This window comes from Dendropsophus ebraccatus, chromosome 2 (genome assembly GCF_027789765.1).
Source record: "Dendropsophus ebraccatus isolate aDenEbr1 chromosome 2, aDenEbr1.pat, whole genome shotgun sequence".
Taxonomy (NCBI): domain Eukaryota; kingdom Metazoa; phylum Chordata; class Amphibia; order Anura; family Hylidae; genus Dendropsophus; species Dendropsophus ebraccatus.
The window spans coordinates 120,287,004-120,310,495 of record NC_091455.1 but is presented as its reverse complement, the minus strand read 5'-3'; the positions used below and the strand labels follow the sequence as shown (position 1 = coordinate 120,310,495).

General features: G+C 42.2%; 1 protein-coding gene across 1 annotated transcript in view; it reads right to left on the bottom strand.

The window, feature by feature from the left end:
• LOC138784167 (polypeptide N-acetylgalactosaminyltransferase 12-like) overlaps nucleotides 1-18,527 on the bottom strand; it is a 28,349-nt gene extending 9,822 nt beyond the window's left edge. The window contains exons 1-7 of the mRNA XM_069959679.1: nucleotides 18,091-18,527; nucleotides 15,449-15,618; nucleotides 13,954-14,143; nucleotides 11,640-11,825; nucleotides 10,541-10,658; nucleotides 8,028-8,204; nucleotides 5,634-5,765 (exon numbers count right to left, since the gene is read on the bottom strand). Of these exons, the coding sequence (XP_069815780.1) occupies nucleotides 5,634-5,765; nucleotides 8,028-8,204; nucleotides 10,541-10,658; nucleotides 11,640-11,825; nucleotides 13,954-14,143; nucleotides 15,449-15,618; nucleotides 18,091-18,527 (1,410 nt within the window). The remainder of the gene's footprint in view (nucleotides 1-5,633; nucleotides 5,766-8,027; nucleotides 8,205-10,540; nucleotides 10,659-11,639; nucleotides 11,826-13,953; nucleotides 14,144-15,448; nucleotides 15,619-18,090) is intronic.
• Between the last annotated feature and the right edge of the window lie 4,965 nt (nucleotides 18,528-23,492).

Below are 23,492 nucleotides of genomic sequence, written 5' to 3'. Positions count from 1 at the left end.
CACGCTACTTGGGGTATGTGATTGGACGAGGTGTTATTAAGCCCCAGGTCAACAAGGTCGATGCTATCCAGGGATGGCCTCAACCTGTGAGCACCAAACAGGTCAGGGCATTCTTGGGCATTGTTGGGTATTACAGGCGGTTTATACCCAACTTCGCCACAGTGTCCACTCCCCTGACCGACCTTTTGAAAGGAAAAGGGTCAGTCATGGTGCGGTGGAATGCAGAAGCAGAAATCGCTTTTCAGGCCTTGAAGTTGGCATTGTGTGGATCCCCGTCCTCATTACGCCAAGCTTCAAGAAAGAATTTATTGTGCAGACGGATGCGTCAGAGGTAGGGCTGGGAGCTGTTCTGTCACAGGAGGTGAACGGAGAGGAGCATCCTGTTACCTACCTGAGCAGAAAACTCACACCAGCCGAGAAAAATTACAGCATCGTAGAAAGGGAATGTCTGGCGATAAAGTGGGCCTTAGAGGCACTAAGATATTACTTGTTGGGGCGACGGTTCCGTCTGATAACTGACCACTCATCCCTCACTTGGATGAGTAGGTCCAAAGAGAGAAATACCAGAGTCACAAGGTGGTTCTTGTCTCTGCAAAATTTTAGTTTTTCAGTGGAGCATCGAGCCGGGAGACTGCAAGGCAACGCGGATGCCTTGTCCCGGACCCATTGTTTGATGTCAGGAGTTTGCCCCAGTTGGTCTAAACTCAGGGGGAGGGAATGTAAGAGAGGCATGGTTTGGGAGCACAGATATCTGCCACTGAAGTGGTTAAACTGTGTCTGGTAAGCCCTGGGTGTGTCTCTGGTAACCAAGGGGTTAACCCAGACACAGGTAAAGCAGGATTGATAGCCTGGTTGTCTGTGTTGGCCATAGCTAACATAGACAGATTGTAAAAATACGTACTGGGACCTGCTTTTTCTGGAGTGAGTGAGGTTGGCAGTGGGACGCTCACTCCACCCGGGCTTCGGTCCTGGGCTTCCATAGCCCACAGCTGGGGGTCATCAGGGCCTTAAAAAGAAGCTCACTGCAGTGCTGAGTGTGGCCATACCTGGAGAACTGTCTGCTGGAATACTGAAGGTATTGCATGGGCCACACCATACTTTATTAGTACCCGTGGGCTGGATATCTGGTCCCATGTATAGTCAGGGATTGGTTATGTACTAGTAAGTGCTCAGCCGAGCAGGGTTTGTTTGTGTTTAAGCCTTTGTTAAGGTTTGCTTTGTGTTTTGACACTAAGTGTGAAATAAAAACACTTAAATTTGAGGTTATCCTGTCTGTGTCCCTGCTTACTGCACTGCTACCTAGGATCGACCAGAGCTATTCCCCACAATATATATATACGTGTGTGTGTGTGTGTGTGTGTAATTTACATCAGAAGAGGCTACTAGAACACATATATACACATATAGTAATTTCCATAGTGCTTCTCTTTAAGCTGTATAAATTGCCTGAACACATAAGTCTTCATATGTCCATCAGTGACTGGTCCACTACAGAAAAGAAAGGTGACACCAATAGATAATCTATATCATAAAAATGAAAGTCTGTCTGTCCTTCTGTCTGTCTGTCCGTCTGTCCTATATAGACTTCCAAACGCCTGAACCGTTTGACCCCAAATTTGGCACACAGATACATTGGGTGCCCGGTAAGGTTTAGAGTGGCGCCCCATAGAGATGAATTGGAAAATCTCCTCACTGCACACACATAATAAGCTGCAGCTGCCCAGAGAAAATGGCAGTTGGAGCCTTAGCAAGCAATAGGATTACTGCTTTCATTTTCACAGGGAGTTGTGGTTGCTAGGAAAGCTGCCTCACAATAGATCCGCAGAAATAAGTGGTAGACCCTCTACTCCATCTATACAGTACATGTATACAACACTTCCTACTCCATCTATACAGTACATATATATACAGGGCACTACAGGTATACAGGACCCCCTACTCCATCTATACAGTACATGTATACAGGAACCCCTACTCATCTATACAGCACATGTATACAGGGCCCCCTACTCCATCTATACAGTACATGTATACAGGACCCCCTACTCCATCTATACAGTACATGTATACAGGACCCCCTACTCCATCTATACAGTACATGTATACAGGACATAACAGGTATACAGGACCCCTACTATACAGTACATGTATACAGGGCAGTATTACCAGCTGCTGCTGCCCTAAGCGCTAAACCTGAAGGCACCCCATCTTCACTCACCAATTCGCATCAGGATTGGTAGGTAATAGCTCCAGACATCACATTTAACACCGCCACACCAGACCTGACCAATACCGCCATACTGTGACTGGATAACACCGCCATACCAGACCTGACCAATACCACCATACTGTGACTGGATAACACCGCCATACCAGACCTGACCAATACCGCCATACTGTGACTGGATAACACCGCCATACCAGACCTGACCAATACCTCCATACTGTGACTGGATAACACCGCCATACCAGACCTGACCAATACGGCCATACTGTGACTGGATAACACCGCCATACCAGACCTGACCAATACCACCATACTGTGACTGGATAACACCGGCATACCATATCAAATAACACCGCCACACTAGACCTGACCAATACCACCTTACTGTGACTGGATAACAGTCATATCAGACCTGACCAATACCACCATATTGTGACTGGATAACACCGCCACACCAGACCTGACCAATACCACCATACTGTGACTGGATAACACCTCCATACCAGACCTGACCAATATTGCCTTACTGTGACTGGATAACACTGTCGTATCAGACCTGACCAATACCGCCACACTGTGACTGGATAACACTGCCATACCAGACCTGACCAATATGGCCACACTGTCAATGGATAACACTGCCATACCACACCTGACCAATATGACCACACTGTGACTGGATAACACTGCTATACCAGACCTGACCAATACGGCCATACTGTGACTGGATAACACCGCCATACCAGACCTGACCAATACCACCATACTGTGACTGGATAACACCGGCATACCATACCAAATAACACCGCCACACTAGACCTGACCAATACCGCCTTACTGTGACTGGATAACAGTCATATCAGACCTGACCAATACCACCATATTGTGACTGGATAACACCGCCACACCAGACCTGACCAATACCACCATACTGTGACTGGATAACACCTCCATACCAGACCTGACCAATATTGCCTTACTGTGACTGGATAACACTGTCGTATCAGACCTGACCAATACCGCCACACTGTGACTGGATAATACTGCCATACCAGACCTGACCAATATGGCCACACTGTGAATGGATAACACTGCCATACCACACCTGACCAATATGACCACACTGTGACTGGATAACACTGCTATACCAGACCTGACCAATACCGCCATACTGTGACTTGAAAACACCGCCATACCAGACCTGACCAATACCGCCATACTGTGACTGGATAACACCACCAGACCTGACCAATATGGCCATACTGTGACTGGATAACACCGCTATACCAGACCTTACCAATACCACCATACTGTGACTGGATGAATCTGCCATACCAGACCTGACCAATACCACCATATTGTGACTGGATAACACCGCCATACCAGACCTGACCAATGCCGCCATACTGTGACTGGATAACACCGCTATATCAGACCTTACCAATACCACCATACTGTGACTGGATGAATCTGCCATACCAGACCTGACCAATACCAATATACTGTGACTGGATAACACTGCCATACCAGTCCTGACCAATACCACCATACTGTGACTGGATAACACTGCCACCACCAACTCTATACTACAGGTATACAGAACCCCAAACTATACACTACAGGTATTCAGGACCCCAAAACTATATACTACAGGTATACAGGAACTCCAACTATATACTACAGGTATACAGGACCCTCAAACTATACACTACAGGTATACAGGACCCCCGAACTATATACTTCAGGTATACAAGACCTCCACCAACTCTATACTACAGGTATTCAGGACCCCCTATACACACTGACACTTTATACCCGGGCAGCGCCGGGTACATTTTCTAGTAAATCTATAAGATTGAATTACAGCAAGATTATGAGGCCCCATGGAGCTCTACAAGGCATGCATCACCAGGTGACCAGCGCTTCCAGGATCACCTGGGGACATTGTACAAAGTATCTAAGTCTATTACACTATGTGATCAATTCGACCATTTAAAAACCCATTTTGTTTGGCACAGATAGATGGTACATGTGAGACACCATAGAACTCTATAGAGCCAACACCCTCAGATGACCAGGGCTTCCAGGGTCACCAGGAGACATAAAAAAAGGTAAGTATCTAAAAGGTTATCCAAATTTCCCTTTCTAGGACTCAGTTTAATTTGGCACAATCCCCAACATCTTAAATCCTCCAAACGTCCGTTATGGAAGATTCTCAGGTGGCATGAGAGAGGGGTACGAATTGTACACGGATGTTGTGAAATTCTTTTTCTGAGCACCTGTGTAGTTTTGCCCATGGATGAACTTACAGAAGGTCATACATCACTGACGCACCCCAACAATTTGGCCTTCATGGCCAAAATTAAGCCTTTCCTCCATATAATACACATGAAAGCTGGTCTGAGTAAACCACAATTGAACTTTTGTCCTAAATTCATCATTCATAAAGCATCATGTGTGGAGGAAACCAGGCACTGCTCATCACCTGCCCAATACCATTTCTCAGTGGCTGGAACAGGGACACTGGTCAGTGTTAAGGTGAAGCTAAATGGAGCAAAGTACAGAAGTATTTTTTAATGTAAATCTCATCCAGAGTGCTCTCAACCTCAGAGTGGGCCGAAGGATCACTTTCCAACAAGACAATGACAAAGCACACAGCCAGGAAACCACAGAAGTGACTTATGTCACTTTCACAGCTAGAGCCCTGATTTTAATCAAACATCTCTTGAGAGACCTCAAAATGGCTGCCTAGTGACTGTGCTCATCCAAGAAGACAGAGCTTGAGAGGATTTGGGAGAAGAATGCAACAAAATCCTCAAATTTGGGTGTCCAAACCTTAATGCATCATACCCATGAAGACTGGAGGTTCTTATAACTAAAGGTGCTTCACCTAGGTACAGAGTAAAGACTATGAGTACCTATGTCAATGCATTAATGTTTTTTTTGTTTGTTATTTTTTTTTCAATAAATTAGCAAGGATTGTAACCTTGTCATTATGGCGTCTTAGTAGCAGATTGATTGGGACAAACTTAATTTTTTTTTTTATTTTACTACAAGGCCAACGAATAATGTGAAAAAAGTGAAAGACTTCCATTTGTAGTAAAAACGGTAAAATGGATAAAAGGTGATTAGAGATGAGCGAACCGGGTTTGGGTTCGAGTCCATCCGAACCCGAACGTTCGGTATTTGATTAGCGGGGGCTGCTGAACTTGGATAAAGCTCTAAGGTTGTCTGGAAAACATAGATACAGCCAATGACTATATCCATGTTTTCCACATAGCCTTAGGGCTTTATCCAACTTCAGCAGCCACCGCTAATCAAATGTCAAAAGTTCGAGTTCGGATGGACTCGAGCATGCTCGAGGTTCGCTCATCTCTAAAGGTGATCCTACACTTTATACTCCTACCATCCCAAAATGGCCTTGCTTGTCCTCAGGGACATTTAGTTCTGGGTAAACATTGTTCAAAAACCACTTGAAAGGTTTACACTGCAGTTTCTCTCTTAGCTGCTTCCTCTCAGTCACATCTCCATATGGCTCCTGGAAAAGACACATACCAATGTTTAAATTTTAAAAATTGATGATCACTGAACATCTTAAAGTGTCACTTTATAAGTGTCATTATAACTTGTGCAGGGAGTCTATACTTAATAACCTAAATATACAATTGTAATGTTCAATGTTATGCAATTACAATATGGACTCACACCATCTTGAAAACTTTGATTAACCAATAATAATGTAAATTATTTTCAACAAGGAAAGAAATATCTTGAATGAGTATAAAATTGTCTTCATGTTCTAATCAAGTTTGTTGCCTGATATTCCATAAAATTCCCCATGTGCACTCCTCTTTTCCCTACTGACAAAAACCCACAAGTATGTTTTTGTAGTCTGTCCAGAATACTCCTTCACATAGTATAAATCATTGTACACTCTTTCTAAAACACACACACACATATATACTTTTCCTCCAGTGATTAGATCAGAACAGAAGGAGACTTCTTGCTGCTGCAGGAACTCTGTTGGCACCCCTTTAAAGAGACTCACTCAGTAGGTTAATTTTTCCCGATGTGAGGGTAGCATAAACCAGTGATAGAGTAGCTGAACAGAATGATGTATCGCTTACATTGTTTTGTGCCACTGATGGGCCTGGTGAGAAATATCCTCCCAAATAACGAGAACTCTGAGCACCTTACATTAGTCCTTTCTAGTATGTGCATGTGCTCAGTATTCTTTGATATTCATGAGCACCAACCCCTTCTGCCCACTGGCCGATTGGCGTTTATCTATACTGTGTACAGGCAGTTAGCTATCAATCAGCGGATGGAGGGACTGGTATGGGACAAAGCCCATTCTCCTGCATATCTGGAGAATAGCTGAAAACCATTCTGTTCAGCATTTCTGTGACTAGTTTATGCTGTCAAAAATTCAAAAATACCACAGCACTCCTAAACAGTTCAAAAAATAGACCTCAAAAAAACAAAATGAAAACAAATGATTGGATGAAGCAAAGTTACATGTTCCGTAGTCCAACAGAACGAATGTCCATAAAAAAGAAAAAGTAACAGCATCCAGGCGATTATAGTGCAAAAAGTGCTTTATTACCTTCAAGCTTGAAAAAGACCATGAAGGTCGAAACGTCGCTGTTGTGTATGTGCCATGAGGTAATAAAGCGCTTTTTGCACTATAATCGCCTGGATGCTGTTACTTTTTCTTTTTTTCTTTTTTATAGTTTATGCTGTCCTCATTTAAGGCAGCATAAGCTTGGAACCTACTGAGAGATTCCCTTTAACTACATTATCAGAAAATTGTTGCCCGCAGACTTTTTTTCAGGTTAAAGAGAACCAATCACCCTTTTTTGTTTTTGTTTTTTTGCTTATAACAGTAAAAATTCTTCTTAATAAACCTCCATCCACTCTCTCTTAACATATATTTCCTCTGTTTGACTGGGTCAGCTGGTGAAAACCTAATTTTTTTTCCCACGCTGTATGCAAATATTCTCTAGTCATGGGCCTCTCTGGTCGTGATTCCAGTGCAATAGGTTCCTGATTCACTCAGAGGCCAGCCCACAGTTTCATCACAATGCCGACATCTTCACTCAGCCGGACATACACAGTACAGAAAACAGGCATCTGGGATTATACCTTGCTGTACTGCAAATGTCCAGCTGAGTAAAGACGTCAGCGTTGTCAAGAAGATATGGGCCGGCCTCTTTGTAACACAGATGTCTAGATAGAGGACATTTGCATGTGGTGCAGGAAAGAAATAAAAGTGTGCTTTAATCCAAAAGCTGGCCTGGTCAAGCGGAGGAAATATATGTTAGGTGGGGAGAGACTTTTCATTTTATAAGCAAAAATATGGTGATTGGTTCCCTTTAAGAGGAAATAACTACTGGGAGCCAGGTCTGAACATTAGGATGGATGGGAACCAGTCACTTCCTTAAGGTGCACACATAATTTGTTGTGCTATCATTGCATGGACACTTGTTTGGTCTTGAGATTATAATGGTGGACCCATCTTTTATCATCCATAACAATTCAAGAATAGAAGTCTCCTGGATTTTCTCTAAGTCTAAACATGTTATCTATATTCTTCACGTCAGTACAATTACAATGATGGGCAAATATGATGCTCCGCACTACACCAAGAGTACAGATGATCACATGGGCACAGAAAGGCTGAGCGGCCCCAGTCACTAACAACAATGAACAGGTCAGTAGTACTCTATTTCAATATTTACACTATTATTTGTACCAATGGTAATGCACTGAAACAAAACTAAGATATCTGGAATTTTACCACACGGGCAGAAGGATTTCTGTGGTAGTAAAGCTCTTTATATTCATCCATCCAAACTTCTGCAGCCCGCACACAGTTGGCCACTGCTTTACTACGAGAGTATGGAGATATTCTTGGATAGACATGTCCTACGTGGGAACATGGATGGACTTCAAGTGTGCCACCACACTGCCAGATCTATAACACAATATGACACTGAGTTACACTGAATCAACTTTGAAACTTTTTTTCCCCCACTTTTACATAAACTCCCTTACTCTGATTCATGTGCTGAACTGTTTTCTAGTTTCTGAAATTAGCCCATTTACAGTGGATATTTTTTTAAAGGCATAAACATATGTAATACTAAAATATTACAAAATATGATAATGGTCATTTAAAAATGGTATGTATGGTCCCATATATTATCAGTGAGTGACTGGCTAGGCAGGCACTTTGTGGAGGTCAAAATTAAAGCGTAAAGCCTTGCTCAGCTAAGAGCAGATACCATGTGACAGACACAGTTGAGACAGGGCGGGTGAGGCAACCTCTTTAACCCCTTTACTTTGCAGCCACTGTTTGCATTAAAGGGGTCATCCACTGTAAAGGCCCTATTACAAGAAGCGATTATCGGCCGTACTTTGTTGATTATCAGCCATTATGGCTGATAATCGCTTTGTGTAATAAAAGGCAACGATCAGCCAACATGCAAGATGTCGGCTGAACGTTGTCTTTTAACATCTTTCAACATGTTGAAAGACGAACAATAGCAATAGCAACGACCTGCTGCCATCGCTCCGTGTAATAGGAGCGGTGTCAGCAGACCGCTGCTATCTCCTATGGGCTGCCCTGATGATTGCCTGGGCAGCCCCCTGTGCACAGCTCCCCACAGCCCCCCTGCACTTACGCGCTCACTGTTGGCACATGTAATAGCGCCGTTAGCCAGCGGAGAACGAGGAGCAAGCGAGCACCAACCTAACAGGTCAGTGCTAGCTTGCTCCCACTGATCGTCCTGTGTAATGTGCTCTTAAAAAAACATGGCCACTTACTTCCAGAGACAACACCACTTGTGTCTCCAGTTTAGGAGTGGTTTGCAATTAATCTCCATTCACTTCTATGCAACTGAAACTGAAAAACCCCACCCAAACTGGAGACAAGACTGGTGCTGTCTCTGCAGAAAGTGGCCATATTTTTCTAATGCTGGATAACCCCTTTAAGTACCGGGCCCTATTTTTTAAATCTTACCAGTTTAATTTTATGTGGTAAAGGAGTTATTCGGCACTATAAAAACATGGCCACTTTCTTCCAGAGACAGCACCACTCTTCTCTCCAGTTCAGGTGTGGTTTGCAATTAAGCTCCATTTACTTCTATTGAACTAAAGGTACAAAACCAGCACCCAAACTGGAGGCAAGAGTGCTGTTTCTGGAAGAAAGTGGCCATGTTTTTTTAGTGCTGGATTACCCCTTTAATTACTTTGTAAATCTTAAACTTGTCCTAGTGATTCTGAGATTTTCTCGTGACAAAAAATGTACTTCATGTTAGTAGTCAATTTTGGTCATTACATTAACTCTTTCTTTGTGAAAAACTCTAAAATATCATAAAAAAAAAAAAAATAGCATTTTTCTAGGTTTGAAATTCTCTGCATGTAACAAAGATAGTCATGCAACACAAATTAGATAATTAACTTTTACAGTATGTTTATTTTATGGCAGCATTATTTGGCAAAGGTTATTTAACGTTTTAGGATGGGCTCGAAAGTTTAGCAGCAAATTTTTCAAGTTTCACGTACAGTACTGTGAGAGTGGTGAGAACCAACTACACTAACAGGGGCATCGATTAGGTACACAAAGGGAAGCAAAGATCATGTACAGCAACAGGAGACAGGAACGTTTATCAGGTGCACTGACAGGAGTGACTAAAGGTACAGAAATAGGGGATTAGGGAGACTATTAGGTACAGGAACAGGGGACAAAGGAGTCTACAACGTACAGCAACTGGGGATAGGGATGACTATTAGGTACAGCTACAAGGCACAGGGGAGACTATTAGGTTTATCAACAGGGGGCAGGGGTGATGAACAGAGTAGGAAGAGGTTACTTTGTGTGTTATACTGTACTATGTGGTGGGGCTGTTTTTCTCTCCTGGCCCCTTCTACGTACAACATAGTAGATCAAAGCTGGGAGAGCTGTCAGAAGCTAGTCACTCCTCTCATTTCTCACTGCGATTGGTCTGTCTGTAATAACGGACCAATCGCAGCGATGCTTGGCCGAGGTAAGTAGTGATAGCTCCCTGGCTGGTTCCTGGAACATGTCACCAATTGCTGACATCACTTAAAGTTAAACTGTCAGAGTGCAATTTCCCACAGCAACGTTTTAACTCATTTATGTACATTTATGTGTGGTTGCGATAATGTGAAACATGCCCTGACGTACATGCACATGAACGTGCATTAAGGGGTTAACTCACTGACTTCTATAAATTTCTGAACAAAATAACGAAAAACAATATTTTAACTGTTAACAAACTTATGTACTCTAAATGAGAATTCAAGGTTTTCTCCTCCCCACACTTCCATCCCACGATCATAAGTTCCTAAGTATTCAAAGTACTTCTTCCTCACAGAGAACAGACCACCTGCCATGATTGGAGACCTTAAAGTAATGAAAAATACAAAACACGTTACCTAGAAATTCTAAACTCATGAGCTATAGTGATAGTGATATTGTGATTTGCATATTCAACATGCCCAAAGTACAACACATGTATCATTTAAAATTGACAAAAATATGTTGTTGTTTTTTGGAGGGGGAATGTTTTAATTACTTTTATAAATTTTAAATATTTTTTTTTTTAAACTTCTTTCTTTTCCTGCAAGGGGACATTTACAGTGATCAGCCAATTACTAATATAATACACTGCAATAGTCCTCTAGTGCAGTGTATTCTGCCTGTCTGTATAACGCAGACAGGCACTGTACCCAGCCAAGCTGCAGAGATGACAGACTGAAAGGGCACAGCATACACTTTACAAGTCATGGTCATGATCTGATGTAATAAGTTAATATACCAGGACACAAGGTTTCTACATTCCTTATAGATACAGTAAGTGTCCAGCTGTCGTACTGACTTTTGAGCTCTAGCAATCCCCACATGGTGCGAGTTGAACTCCCCCAATCCCCGCGTGGGCCACCTTTGCCGCCCTATTCTAGGTCTGCCTTAAAAAGGCGGGCTGGATAGGTACCTCTAATGACCACTATAAAAAGGCATGTTGACTTTATTAAGAGGTTAATTTATAGTAATATAATGATAACTAGATGAATAAAACACCTCTGTCAATTCTGACATTTCTCATGTTTTAACTACTATTATATGATGAGACTATTAAAAAAAGAAATAGGGGCGATTACCCAATGATTTCAGTAGTTTACTGGAGGCAACTCACATGAGCCAAACCCAATATCTGGCTGACACAAAAGAACAGAAATCTATATTCTTTCATTCCCTCAAGGGGAGACAGAACATTTGTATAATCTCATTGTGGACAATTTGTTCTAAGTATTAATAGGAAATAGTTTTTTTTCACTGTGAATATCACAACTGTATGTACAATATATATTAAAATAATTATCAGACCTGATCACATCAATCGGAGAACTTCGGCGTTGTTGCTCTTTTTTAGGAATTACAAACCAATTAAAAAGGAGCCTCCAGTCAAATCCTCCAATCTGAGGATCTCCAGCATTTCCCAGATACTCAAATGTAAACCAATCAATCCCATCAATGACTGGACAAACCACTGCAGTTTCCTTTTCCCGAATCCTGGAGAAAAACATTAAAATAATTAGATATAAAATCATAAGCATAAGGTGTGGTCAGCATTATTGGCACCCCTGAATAACAAAGTACACCATGTAAAATATTGGCTGAAAAAGTATAAATCCATATAAAGGAAAGCACAAGACAAAAATAACTAAATAAAAATATATATGACTTTTATCATATTGTTCACCAGGCAAGAGGTTTTTCTGCCTGTGTCATTCACACCAAGAGGGTAGGAAGAGGGTGGGACACTGGGTGTAGCAGCACATGGAGGGGGGATGGGCTCCACTTGTGCCATATTTATCACAATTTAGGCCTGTACAAGAGTTTGCTTAATGCCATACAGACCTGTCAGAAGTGTTTGCCAGGATTAGTAACCTGGAACATGCTCTGGGGGAGACATCTACTAGCTTGTCTTCCTTGGAATCTACTGTTCAACTTCATGCAGATCAGAATTTTGAAAAGTAAAATAGGCTGAACAACCTCCAGATTCCTGGCCTTCCTGAAGCAGCTGTCTCTGCCTACCTGTTTGTCATGTTATCTTTTATCTTTAATAAGCTGCTGGATTACATTGCATTACATTGGCTCCCGGGCCATGCTTTCCTTTTTGGGATGCTTTCAGAGACCAAGGGATCCTTTTAGATGCAATTTTCATTTTCCCCACACAGTTCTTCATAGCGGACAGGTAAGCACTATCTGTTTGCCAGATGAAACTCTTGGCTTCATAGAGGACTTGAACCTCAGTGATGTCACCGTACCTGAATGGCCTACATTGCTGTCTCTGGCTAGAGGCACTAAATACCCTTCTTCTTTATAGTCCTACCGGACTGTCCTTCCACAAAATGATCCTCCAAGTAGATTTCATGCCTTTCTGCCCCTTCTTCTGCAGTCTCAATCTCTATCCTAAAGAGCCCTTTATCTGCATTGCTGGATACTTTCCTGGTTGACTTTGATCAACCATCCTCAAGCGGCGACTTGGTCTAAACCCTTTGCTTCATATTACTCATTATTTGCATATTGCTTTACAGATTTGTCCCGGTTATTCTCTTATGATTGTTGATTGGTTGTTTTGCCTACCTACGAGCTGACATGCCCACAGGCCTACCTTCCCCTACTTCCCCATAAGAGGGAGATAATGACAGGATACTTTCCTGGCTTATACTTCTCCAATTGCATTCTCTAGAGAGTACACTCCAGTACCTTTGTTACGCCTGTAGTTTTCTTTTCTGTTTTTGCTATTTATTTTTTTGATCACCCTCCACTTTTGTATCTGTCTTTTTCTGATGAAGTACAGATGATATAGAAATTCAAATAAAGGACGCCATGTTTCTTTTGCCAAATATTTCACTATATTTAAAATTTATGAAACGTGAAAAAATTCTTCGAAAATACTGAATAGCACAATGTACATTATACTTTCCCTATCTATCAGTGGTCATGCTTTTACTATCATTAATGCTTACGCACCCAACCAACCAGGGTCAGATCTTCTACCTAATCAACCTCATAGACTTAGCTCTCCCTTTGATCCAGGGCACTAAAAGACTGTGTGGAGACATTATTCCTATCATTTTCACAAAAATAAGGAGTTATGGCTCCGTATGCAATGTACCTATCTTTCCCCAGTGGCTAGTAGTTAATATAACTTTTACTTCTAAGTATGATATAAAAGAACAAAATGTGATAAAGTGCAAACAAAAGATAATTTAAATACAACACCTTATAGTATTAGTGTTACTGGAGCTCCCCCAACTTCCAGAAAAGGCAGCACGATACAAAGAGGCTGTCTGCACCAAAAGTTTCATGTTCTTTGCTCCACCGTGATATTCCCTCTAGCTTACACAGGTGAAAGACATGCTAGCCTGGGATATGAAACATAAATTCCAGATCTTCAGGCAAGCTCCCCTTCCTCTTTGTGCTCAAGAAGAGGTAGCCATAGGCCTAAACATCTACTGGGGGATCACCCTGGAAGCATATGCCACCCTGCCTTCCTCTCCGACCCAGCCCAACCCTAAAAAGAACTGATCTATTTGCAGAACTTATTTTTTTATTTTTCGAAATGTCTCCTCTGGTTATGTGAAAAAAAAATGATAGCCTGATGGAAAGATAACTCGTAACATTGACATACCTCTCCAATAATGGTTCCAGCCATCCTACATGGCATTCACAATGACAATCAAGAAAAGTCAAGACTTCCCCTTTTGCATGTAAAGCTCCAAGTAGACGTGCCCGAATTAGACCTTCTCTCTTCTTTGCCCGAATTAATCGCACCTTCTTTAGCACAGATATATACTTTTCCAAAGGTTCATTTAGGTGTTCTACGAGTACAAATATTAACAAATACATTTTGAGGCTGGGTTCACACTACGTATATTTCAGTCAGTATTGCAACCAAAACCAGGAGTGGATTAAAAACACAGAAAGGATCTGTTCACACAATGTTGAAATTGAGTGGATGGCCGCCATATAACGGTAAATAACTGCCATTATTTCAATATAACAGCCGTTGTTCTAAAATAACAGCAAATATTTGCCATTAAATGGCGGCCATCCACTCAATTTCAATATTGTGTGAACAGAGCCTTTCTGTGTTTTCAATCCACTCCTGGTTTTGGTTGCAATACTGACTGAAATATACTGACTGAAATATACATATAATGACTGAAATATACGTAAAATGTAGAAGCATACCTACATGCATTCTGTAATATGCTTCTATTTTCGTTCTTGCACCATTCCTCAGCTAGCCGCAGATGAAGAAATCAGCTTCTCTCCAGGTCCACTCCAACACGCTCCTATTCTTTTTCTCCCTCCAAACGAGATGGGGTCACGTGATCGGTGACCAGGGTTAGCTAACCAATGAGAGCTAACCCAGCCCACAGAAAACATCACAATGACCGCTTTACGTCTGTCATGCTGCAGCATGTGGTGCAGCTTAGCTCTATTAGCTCTTCCCCAGCCTGCCACAAGTGTCTCCCAGAATCTCCAGCGGCAGTAGCTGTAAGCGGCCACCCGCTGTCCCCCAGCACCAGCTTCATGCCTCCCCTCTGGCTGTCCACACCCCGATAACCCCCTACCCACTCACCCCTCACAAGTTCCAACTTCATGCCTCTCTCTGGCTGCCCGCCCAGTACAAGTTCCAGCTTCATATCTCCCCTGTAGGTTTAGGAGAACTTCATTTTGTAGCTCTTGGGGGGAATACCCCTTTAACTAATTAGCTGCCAGGTTTTAAACAAGATAATGCTTTACCTGCCCATGCACCAGGCTTTTCTAGCTCCCGGGTCACTGATGGCCTGCTCAGCCAAGTGTGCTGTCCCATTGCAGCCACTGATTGGCTGAGCAGGCTGTCAGTGACCTGGGAGCTGGAAAAGCCTGGGCAGGTGAAGTATTGTCTTGTTTAAAAAAAACACAGATGCAGAGCCTTAGGCCATAGCAGTACAGAGTATCTCAGCGGATTTCGCTGCAAAACTCACAGCATGAAATCCACTGTGAACTGGGCACATGTGAACACACCCTAAAGGAGAGGAACACCAGATATAGGAGTGAAAACAACTATTGCTTTTTATGATAAACCTAATAAAAAGGTTTCCATATCAGGATTTCAGTAGACAAGTGTTACTTACCTCTGTCACTGTAATCATCAATAAGAATAATTTCTTCAAGCAGGATGTCTGGAGCAGTTTCCAGGACACTGTGGACTGTCCGTAGAAGTGTTGACCAAGCCTCATTGTAAAAGGCAATGACAACAGATGTTCTGGGTAATCTGTAGTAGTCATATTTCACAGTCTTACACCTGTAAAGGGAAATGACATTTAGAAGTAAATATAAGGATTATTGACAGAGCCTTCTGATTTTCTACGTGGAAAGACAAGTAATTGTATCACTGACAAGTTAGAACCTGCTAGAACCTGTGAAACAATGAATTCCACCCCTGCTTTTTGTCAGGGAATTTGTAAATAGTTTGAAATCAGGGTGCTTTCAATCCTCAATTTGTGATGCAAAAGTTATTCCTAAAAGGCCATGTCTGACTAACCTGGTTTTGGAATAGTACTATGAGAATTAACCCTATGCAATCAAGATGAAGTTACAGTACTGCACTGCATTGTGGTTATGAATTATTGTAGTTTTATTAAGTGGTACTTAAAGGGGTTGTCTAGTTTAGAAAACTGTGTTGTCTTAGTGCACACGCAGCGCCATGTCCCACTCCTGGACCCCAGCCGGCTATCTTCTCAGCTCCCCTCCGGCTATGTCACGACTTGGCTTATTGATGCCCTGCTCAGCCAGTTAGTGACTGGGGCAGGACACTGCTCCAGTACCTCTTCAAGGACTAAAGGGTTGGACGGCAAAATCCAGCACAGCAATCCCTTATCTCTACTGACATCATCTGTTTGTGGACAGTTAGGAGGCCGCCATACGTCTCATACTATAGGCTGAACTGGCTGACATGTCACAACTACATGATCGTGCATGAAGGGGGTTGTATCTGTGTGGGGCAATTGGGGGCTTCTTTAAAAATGTGGTAAGGGCTAGGCAAGAGGGGGTGGGAGAAGGTGCTGAAGGAGGACACAGGCACAGGGTGACAGAGTTCTGTAGAGGACAGAGAGATAAGAACCCTTACAAGAGTAAGGCTGAGGGTAAGTGAATTGTACTATGTAGGGGCTATGGTATCTGAACAGGATTTCTTGCAGTTATTGGGTCTCAGCCACTTGTAGGCAACAAAGTGACCTTAGCCACAGCACAGCACAATCCATGCAGAGCGGCAGTGATTTCTGGTTGTGTATTTCCTATCATAGCCACAATGTTTTGTACCCCTAGTAGCAATGGCTTACAGGAGATAAAAGGCAGATGAACACATTGGAAGCAGCACTGTTGGGGCACAGGTGGGATATAATTAGAAATAACAGATTCAATCCACTGAAGCGGCTTCCTGTATAGAGATAGCCAGGCTACTGCTTCAGGAGGGGGTTTCTCTATATTCCCTCTCACACTATTAATTATATTATAATATTATATTATATTCCCTCTCTTACACTGTTAATAATGACTCGCTGTCAGTCAGAGCTTCTGCTGCTGCCGCTCTTCAAAGTCCTATCCTGGCAGGCCATACACCGACAGGCTTAGCAGCATGCCATGCAACCTGTCTGCCTTCAGGAAAAGTATGCTGTGTGAACATAGCCTAAGTCCGGTTTTACAAAAACATTTTACAAGTTTTTAGGTTAGTATTACCACATAAGTAACAGCCTAACTGCATTTTTTGTGATCCAAACTGACAGCTGTCAATTTAGGTCATCAGACCCAAGATTGACATTGGACCTGCAGCTGTAATATAGAAATAAGGTGGCTGTATTGCCAAACCTTTGTAAAAGGAGGAAGGAGGAGCTAAGGAGGAAGTAGCTGTGTGAGTACTACTAGCAAACAGACCAGCTCTGGTCCCAAACTTAAAATAGAGAGATGGGGAAATACCTGTGCACCATGGAGAACACTCTCAGGAACTCAACACCAGTGACAGCAATAAAATCAATTTGTCTCCACTCTAAAGGGTTAAAGGGGTACTCCAGCGGGGGGCACTTTTTTGCTGGGACCGGGGAGGAGGTGGCCGAAGGAAAAGACGTCCACTAACCTCCCCGGTTCGAGCGACGGGTCCCGCATCGCAGCGCTCCGGTGCCCGGTTTCTGGCCCCTTCCGGGTGTCTGACGCGGGCCCCGAGACGTGCCGTCTCAGGTGGAGTACCCCACCCCCCGCTGGAGTACCCCTTTAATATAACCAAACCAGGAAAGTCTTTTAAAGTGACATCACACTTTAGGGGCACTATATCTCTCCTAAAAGAAATATCCAAGGAGGAGTAGTTTGTATTGTGAACTTTCAAGGTATGCTCCTTTCTTCTTTCCCACATATCCCAATAAATACAAAACCATGTTATGTGGCTTATCAACTGACATAGTCCACAACAGGGAGGTAGGAAAGTAAGTAAGAGCAAAAAGGGTTTTCGTGAATGTGCATGCAGGTTGGTGGCCAGTAGGCTACAATGCTAACACAGCTGATGGTGCTTCAGCAGGAAAAACAGCTATGGAGGTCTAGAGACAACCTGCTGTAAATAAAATACTATGCAGACTGAAGAGATCAAGAACAAGAATGTATAACGTTTTATTATTTGAGCACTGAAATATTCTGTATAAAAGCACTGTTTTCTCATATGAATTCAGTAACCCTCTTCCCTACAGCACAATTGGTAAAAAAAATTATTCCTAGGGTAATCTGGACTTACATTGGGTTCCATCTCTCCTCTAGATGGCGATGTAGTGAGATCTTGTCACTGACGTAGATGTTTATCTGATGTTCGTTGATACTTTTCTCTACCAACTTTCTTTCTTTCCCTTTAAAATTGACCCTCACAGGGCGACCCAACTCTCCTAAGGCTTGTGGGTCCAAAGGAGGTTTTTCATAGACAGGCCTCTTTAGCCGCTCATAGTCTAGCTCATGATTTAATATTATGTTGTTTTGATTGACAGTAATTTCTCTATGTGCATGGTCTTCCTTGGCTTTCAAAACAACAGTTTCCAAGGTATTATAGTCTTCTGCATCTCTACTTAACAACAGAAAACCATAGAACAGCATAGAGGCAATAGCAGCCGGTAGACAAAGACTCTTTATTCTCCTTAGTGCTTGGTAAGCAGTTTTCAGTCCACATCTCATTTGATTCATTGGTTAGAGATATCAGCCTTGCTTACTGATCTAGTAAAGATAGAAGCAGACACTCAAGGACATACATTAATCTAAAAGGCTAACAGAGCAAAATACTGGTGTAATATAACTTTGTTTTGTAGCCATGATAAGGGGTATTTCATAGTCTTATTTACACACTAAACATTGCAATAATCATAAATTATAGAGCAGTTTTGCACTTACAAAGTAAATATTGCATATTGACTAAAGGCCATAGTACAAAAACGTCTGGCATCCATACAGAGGATGGAAAGTGTCAAAATATTTTACTGTAGTGAATATGCAGCCTACCTTCACTATCACTGGAGTCTCTGTAGCTCCCAGTTCTTGTACAAAATTGTAGTTTTGGTAGTGAGAACTACTAACTTTTCCCTGTCATCACTGCTGATCCCTCCCACTTCAGTAATCCCAACTTCTCTGCTCCGTTGAACTTAAATGGTTGTGTTTTACGTGTACAGTAAACAGTAGTTGAGATGCAAAAGGTTATATTGCTTATAATATAACTTTATTAAAACAAATGTATATTTTTATTAGAATATACAGTACCCCTGAGTAGGCTGCCTGTCTCTACAGCAGAACGCCACAGCAACAAATGAGGATCTGGGTATATAAGAGCTTTCACATCTTCCCAAGCTCTGTTATAAAACAAATCCAAACTCTGCAATCTCCACTTATTACACTTACTATTGTCTACATCTGTGTTCCCCAACTCAAGTCCTTAAGGACAGGCCATGTTTTGAGGATATCCTTAGTATTTCACAGGTGATATAAATATACTGCATCATGTATTGCCACAGGTGTTTGTATGGGATATCTTCAAAACATGACCTGTTGGTGTGCCATGAGGACTGGAGTTAGGGAACACTGGTCTACAACTACTTCTAGACCTTCGGGATAGTTTACAATGAATATTAGCACAATGAGTTTCATTAGGTCTAGACAGATAATGTACTGAAAAACATAAAGGGCCTTATTGCCTCCTTACTCTGCATGAGTACCTTAGTTTTACCTTAATTCAGATCACTTCCCAAGACCTGCCTGCATTAAAGGACAACTCCGGCCAAAACTATTTTTTAATATGTTATTACTTACGGAAAGTTAGACAAATTTCTAATGTCCATTAATAATGGGAAATGCACATATAGGGCTATTTCCCTTAATTTAGTAGATCAGGGAGACTTCAGATTCTCTAAAAAGAGATGACGTCACGAACCGGGGGTGTAATTACAATGGAGTGTCCAGCAGGGGCGCACTATATATAGAAGTCAATGAGTACCATTGACTTCTATATATAGTGGGCCCCTGCTGGAAACTCCATTGTAATTACAATGGATGTGTATGTAAATGTAATACAGTATACAGTGTTTTTGATTGAATACATTTATGGAACACTTGCTTCCCAAAGTATTCCATAAATGTAATCAATCAGTACATAACAGTAACCCGCCGAACCGCTGCTGCTACCGAACGCCCGCCGCTCTGGACTAGACTCAATAACTACTCTCATGGTGATGGGAGAGTAGTAGCTGGGTTATATCGCCGCTGATGCTGCTGCTGATGGGCGCAGGAGGAGCCGCTCATCACTGTGCAGCTCTCCGATCACACACGGCCGGGGACACCAGGAAGCACCGGGAGCCGGCATGTGTTATCGGAGATCGATGCCGGGCGGGGAGTCAGCCATCACATAGTCAGTGTAAAGTTTGGCCGGAGGAGGAGCGGAGGGGGATGATAGCTGCACAGTGATGAGCGGCTCCCCCTGCACCCATCAGCAGCAGCATCAGCGGCGGCGATATAACCCAGCTACTACTCTCCCATCACCATGAGAGTAGTAGTTGAGTCTAGTCCAGAGCGGCGGGCGTTCGGTAGCGGCGGCAGTTCGGCGGGTTACTGTTATGTACTGATTGATTACATTTATGGAATACTTTGGGGAGCAAGGACACTTGCTCCCCAAAGTATTCCATAAATGTATTCAATCAAAAACACTTTATACTGTATTACATTTACATACACATTCATTGTAATTACAATGGAGTGTCCAGCAGGGGCGCACTATATATAGAAGTCAATGGTACTCATTGACTTCTATATATAGTGCGCCCCTGCTGGTGATCCATTGTAATTACACGCCCAGTTCGTGATGTCATCTTTTTTTTAGAGAATCTGAAGTCTCCCTGATCTACTAAATTAAGGGAAATAGCCCTATGTGCATTTCCCATAATTAATGTACATTAGAAATTTGTCTAACTTTCCGTAAGTAATAACATATTAAAAAATAGTTTTGCCCGGACTTCTCCTTTAAGCTGTGCTGGTGCTTTCTCTACTTGGCATTAAAGGGGTATTCCACTAAAGAGCTAAAAAATAAAATTCTCCCAAACCTAGCTGGTCTCACCAAGTACTCCTGAGTATTTTGAGCCATATCCCATTTTTCTAGCTGCCACCATCCCTAAGCTACAAGTTTTTCTAAAAGCCCATCAATATCCAAGATGGTGCTGTCCGGGAACCTACATTTCCCAGCATACATTGCACCTCAGAGCCAACTGCCAAGTACCTGCCCATTGCTGGTTCAATCTGCTTCTGTTTTACACTGTAAAATAAATATCTATCTGTTATCTACAGCCACTCTTATAGTATGGCAGTGTGGGGTATTGTGAGTTCTTTGAGATTCTGAGGGAATATACAGTAAACTCAAAAACTCAAAAGGAAACATCAGTAGTGACAATGATGAAATGCTTCCTAGCACCCACACAGTCTGGCTGCTTCTCACAGAGGGATACATTACAAATACCTGATTCTTACTAGTCCTGTCCTGTAATCCATCTGATTCCCATTGGGCCGAATTGTCTCCCATTGTGGTAAATCCAGCTCCTGTGCTGTGATCTCTGGTTGCTGCTTTCACATAAATCTGTCCTTCTCTTTCACTGTTTCTACCTCACACACAGACTTTGCTTCCTTTTACCTTACACAACACTGACTGGACTCCTTTCCTGATTCTTCTATGCCTGATTCTCTTCCAGCATGCACAGCACAGCTCTGTTAAGTCCCTCACTGCTGGACAACTAGCAATGTTGTGTGCTGGCACTTCTGGCATTCTCTAACTGCAAGACAGAGGTAATTAATTAACCCTTGATTGTGACAGTCAAGCTTACCCTGGGCCACATATCCATGTACATAGATTAAAAAGAGAGAGAGAGATGGAAAAACTGTTCCCTATACTGCTCTGGAGGGTGTCACTGTTCTGTTGTTTCCCCACCCCTTGGACAGGTGCTCCCTGTCAGTGGTGGGAGGGGTTAGAGATGAATTGTTACAGCTTGCCTGGCAATAGAAGAGACCGAGTTCATGTGACTTTGGTGTCAGAAGGGAGGGGGGAACAGAGGAGCCGAGACCATGTGGACCAGGAAGTGAGGATTTTCTGCAGCTTGAGGGTGTAAGTCAGGATGTGTTGCAGACAAACAGTCCAATTCATGTAATAGAAACCGATTACAAACATGCTTGGATTATCGATGGGTATTGAACAGCGTTAGATTTAATTAGGTGGAGTACCCCTTTAAGTTTTAATATTCTTTAGTTTGGTGACACAAAGTAAAGGCATAAGTGTAGCTGTTGGACAGCAAGTTGATTCTGGCTGTTGCATTCTAAGTCTGAAGAAGGAAAGTCTGGAGACTGAAGACCCATTAGTAAGAGTTAAGGCCCTATAACACGGCCTGACCACTGGTGTAAACAAGCACAAATCTCGCTTAGTGATGCAGTTTGTGTGGCTTTTTCTTTATTCAGCCATTGGCCACACATCTTTTATTTTTTTTACATGTTTGCTTATACGCTGATGACTCGCTCTATTACACAGGGCGATATCTGATTTGGCAGAAAATGTAATAGGGCCTTTACAGCAATCAAGATGAGAATGAATCAGAGCAACAATATGGGTTTGGCTGTTTCTACAGTAAGACATGAATGGATTATAGAAATGGTTCTAAGGTGCAGGTGACATAAGTCTTTTATCTGTGTATACCCTTACATCTTCACTTCTTTTTCATAAAAAAAAAAATAGCAGCATTTGGATTGAGGAATATAACCACATATATGACTTCTATTTTAGACCAAAATAAAGTGAGAAAAGTTCCTTTTAGTTAAAGTTAGTAGTGTGGTCTTTATGGGAGCAATCCATGCATAGAAGTGTTCCCTCTTAAATTAGAAAGAAATACAGCTTTGTCTCAAAATCTCTTGTTACAAGCTACAAAGATATTGGAATAAATCGTTTTCACGCTTTGATAACTTTTTCATTTTTTTTTTTAAATTTCATTTTAATTGTATACAGCAAAGAGATCTTACTTTACATCCTTGAAATGTTCCATGAGTATGTAGACTTACAGAAAATGGCTGCACAGTACTGAGTAATTCTATTGGTTACCATTTATCTTCCTAGTGTTGGGCTAATTCTGTTTGTAGTCACTGCTCCAGGGCTGTAATCACTTTCCTCTGCGATGTAATCCCACCTCTTTGGGCATGATTCACAGGCAAGGAGCCTGCCACATCATTCGGAAGAAGCACAGAGAGACGGGATAACATTGCAGAGGGAATTGACTAGAGCTCGGGAGCCTTGACTAGTTCAGGGAGAGATGCTGCCCACATGACTAGATGGCACTGATTTGCATACAGCGCGTAGAAGAATAAAACTCAGTTTTCAGTAAGACAGAGACAATGGCAATCGATTAGCTTATATGGTAGGGATTGCTGCAGAATGCTTTATAATGTCATTTTTTTTTTTTTTACCCCAGAACACTAAATCTTAGTGATTGGTTTCTTTTAAGGAAAACTACACCAGTGTAACAAGTTACACTGTGTGTTAGGGTACGTTCACGCTTACCGGATTCGCAGCAGATTTAATTTAAATAACTGAACACAGCATCAAATCTGCATTATCAAATCTGCTGCGGATCCTGTAGGTGT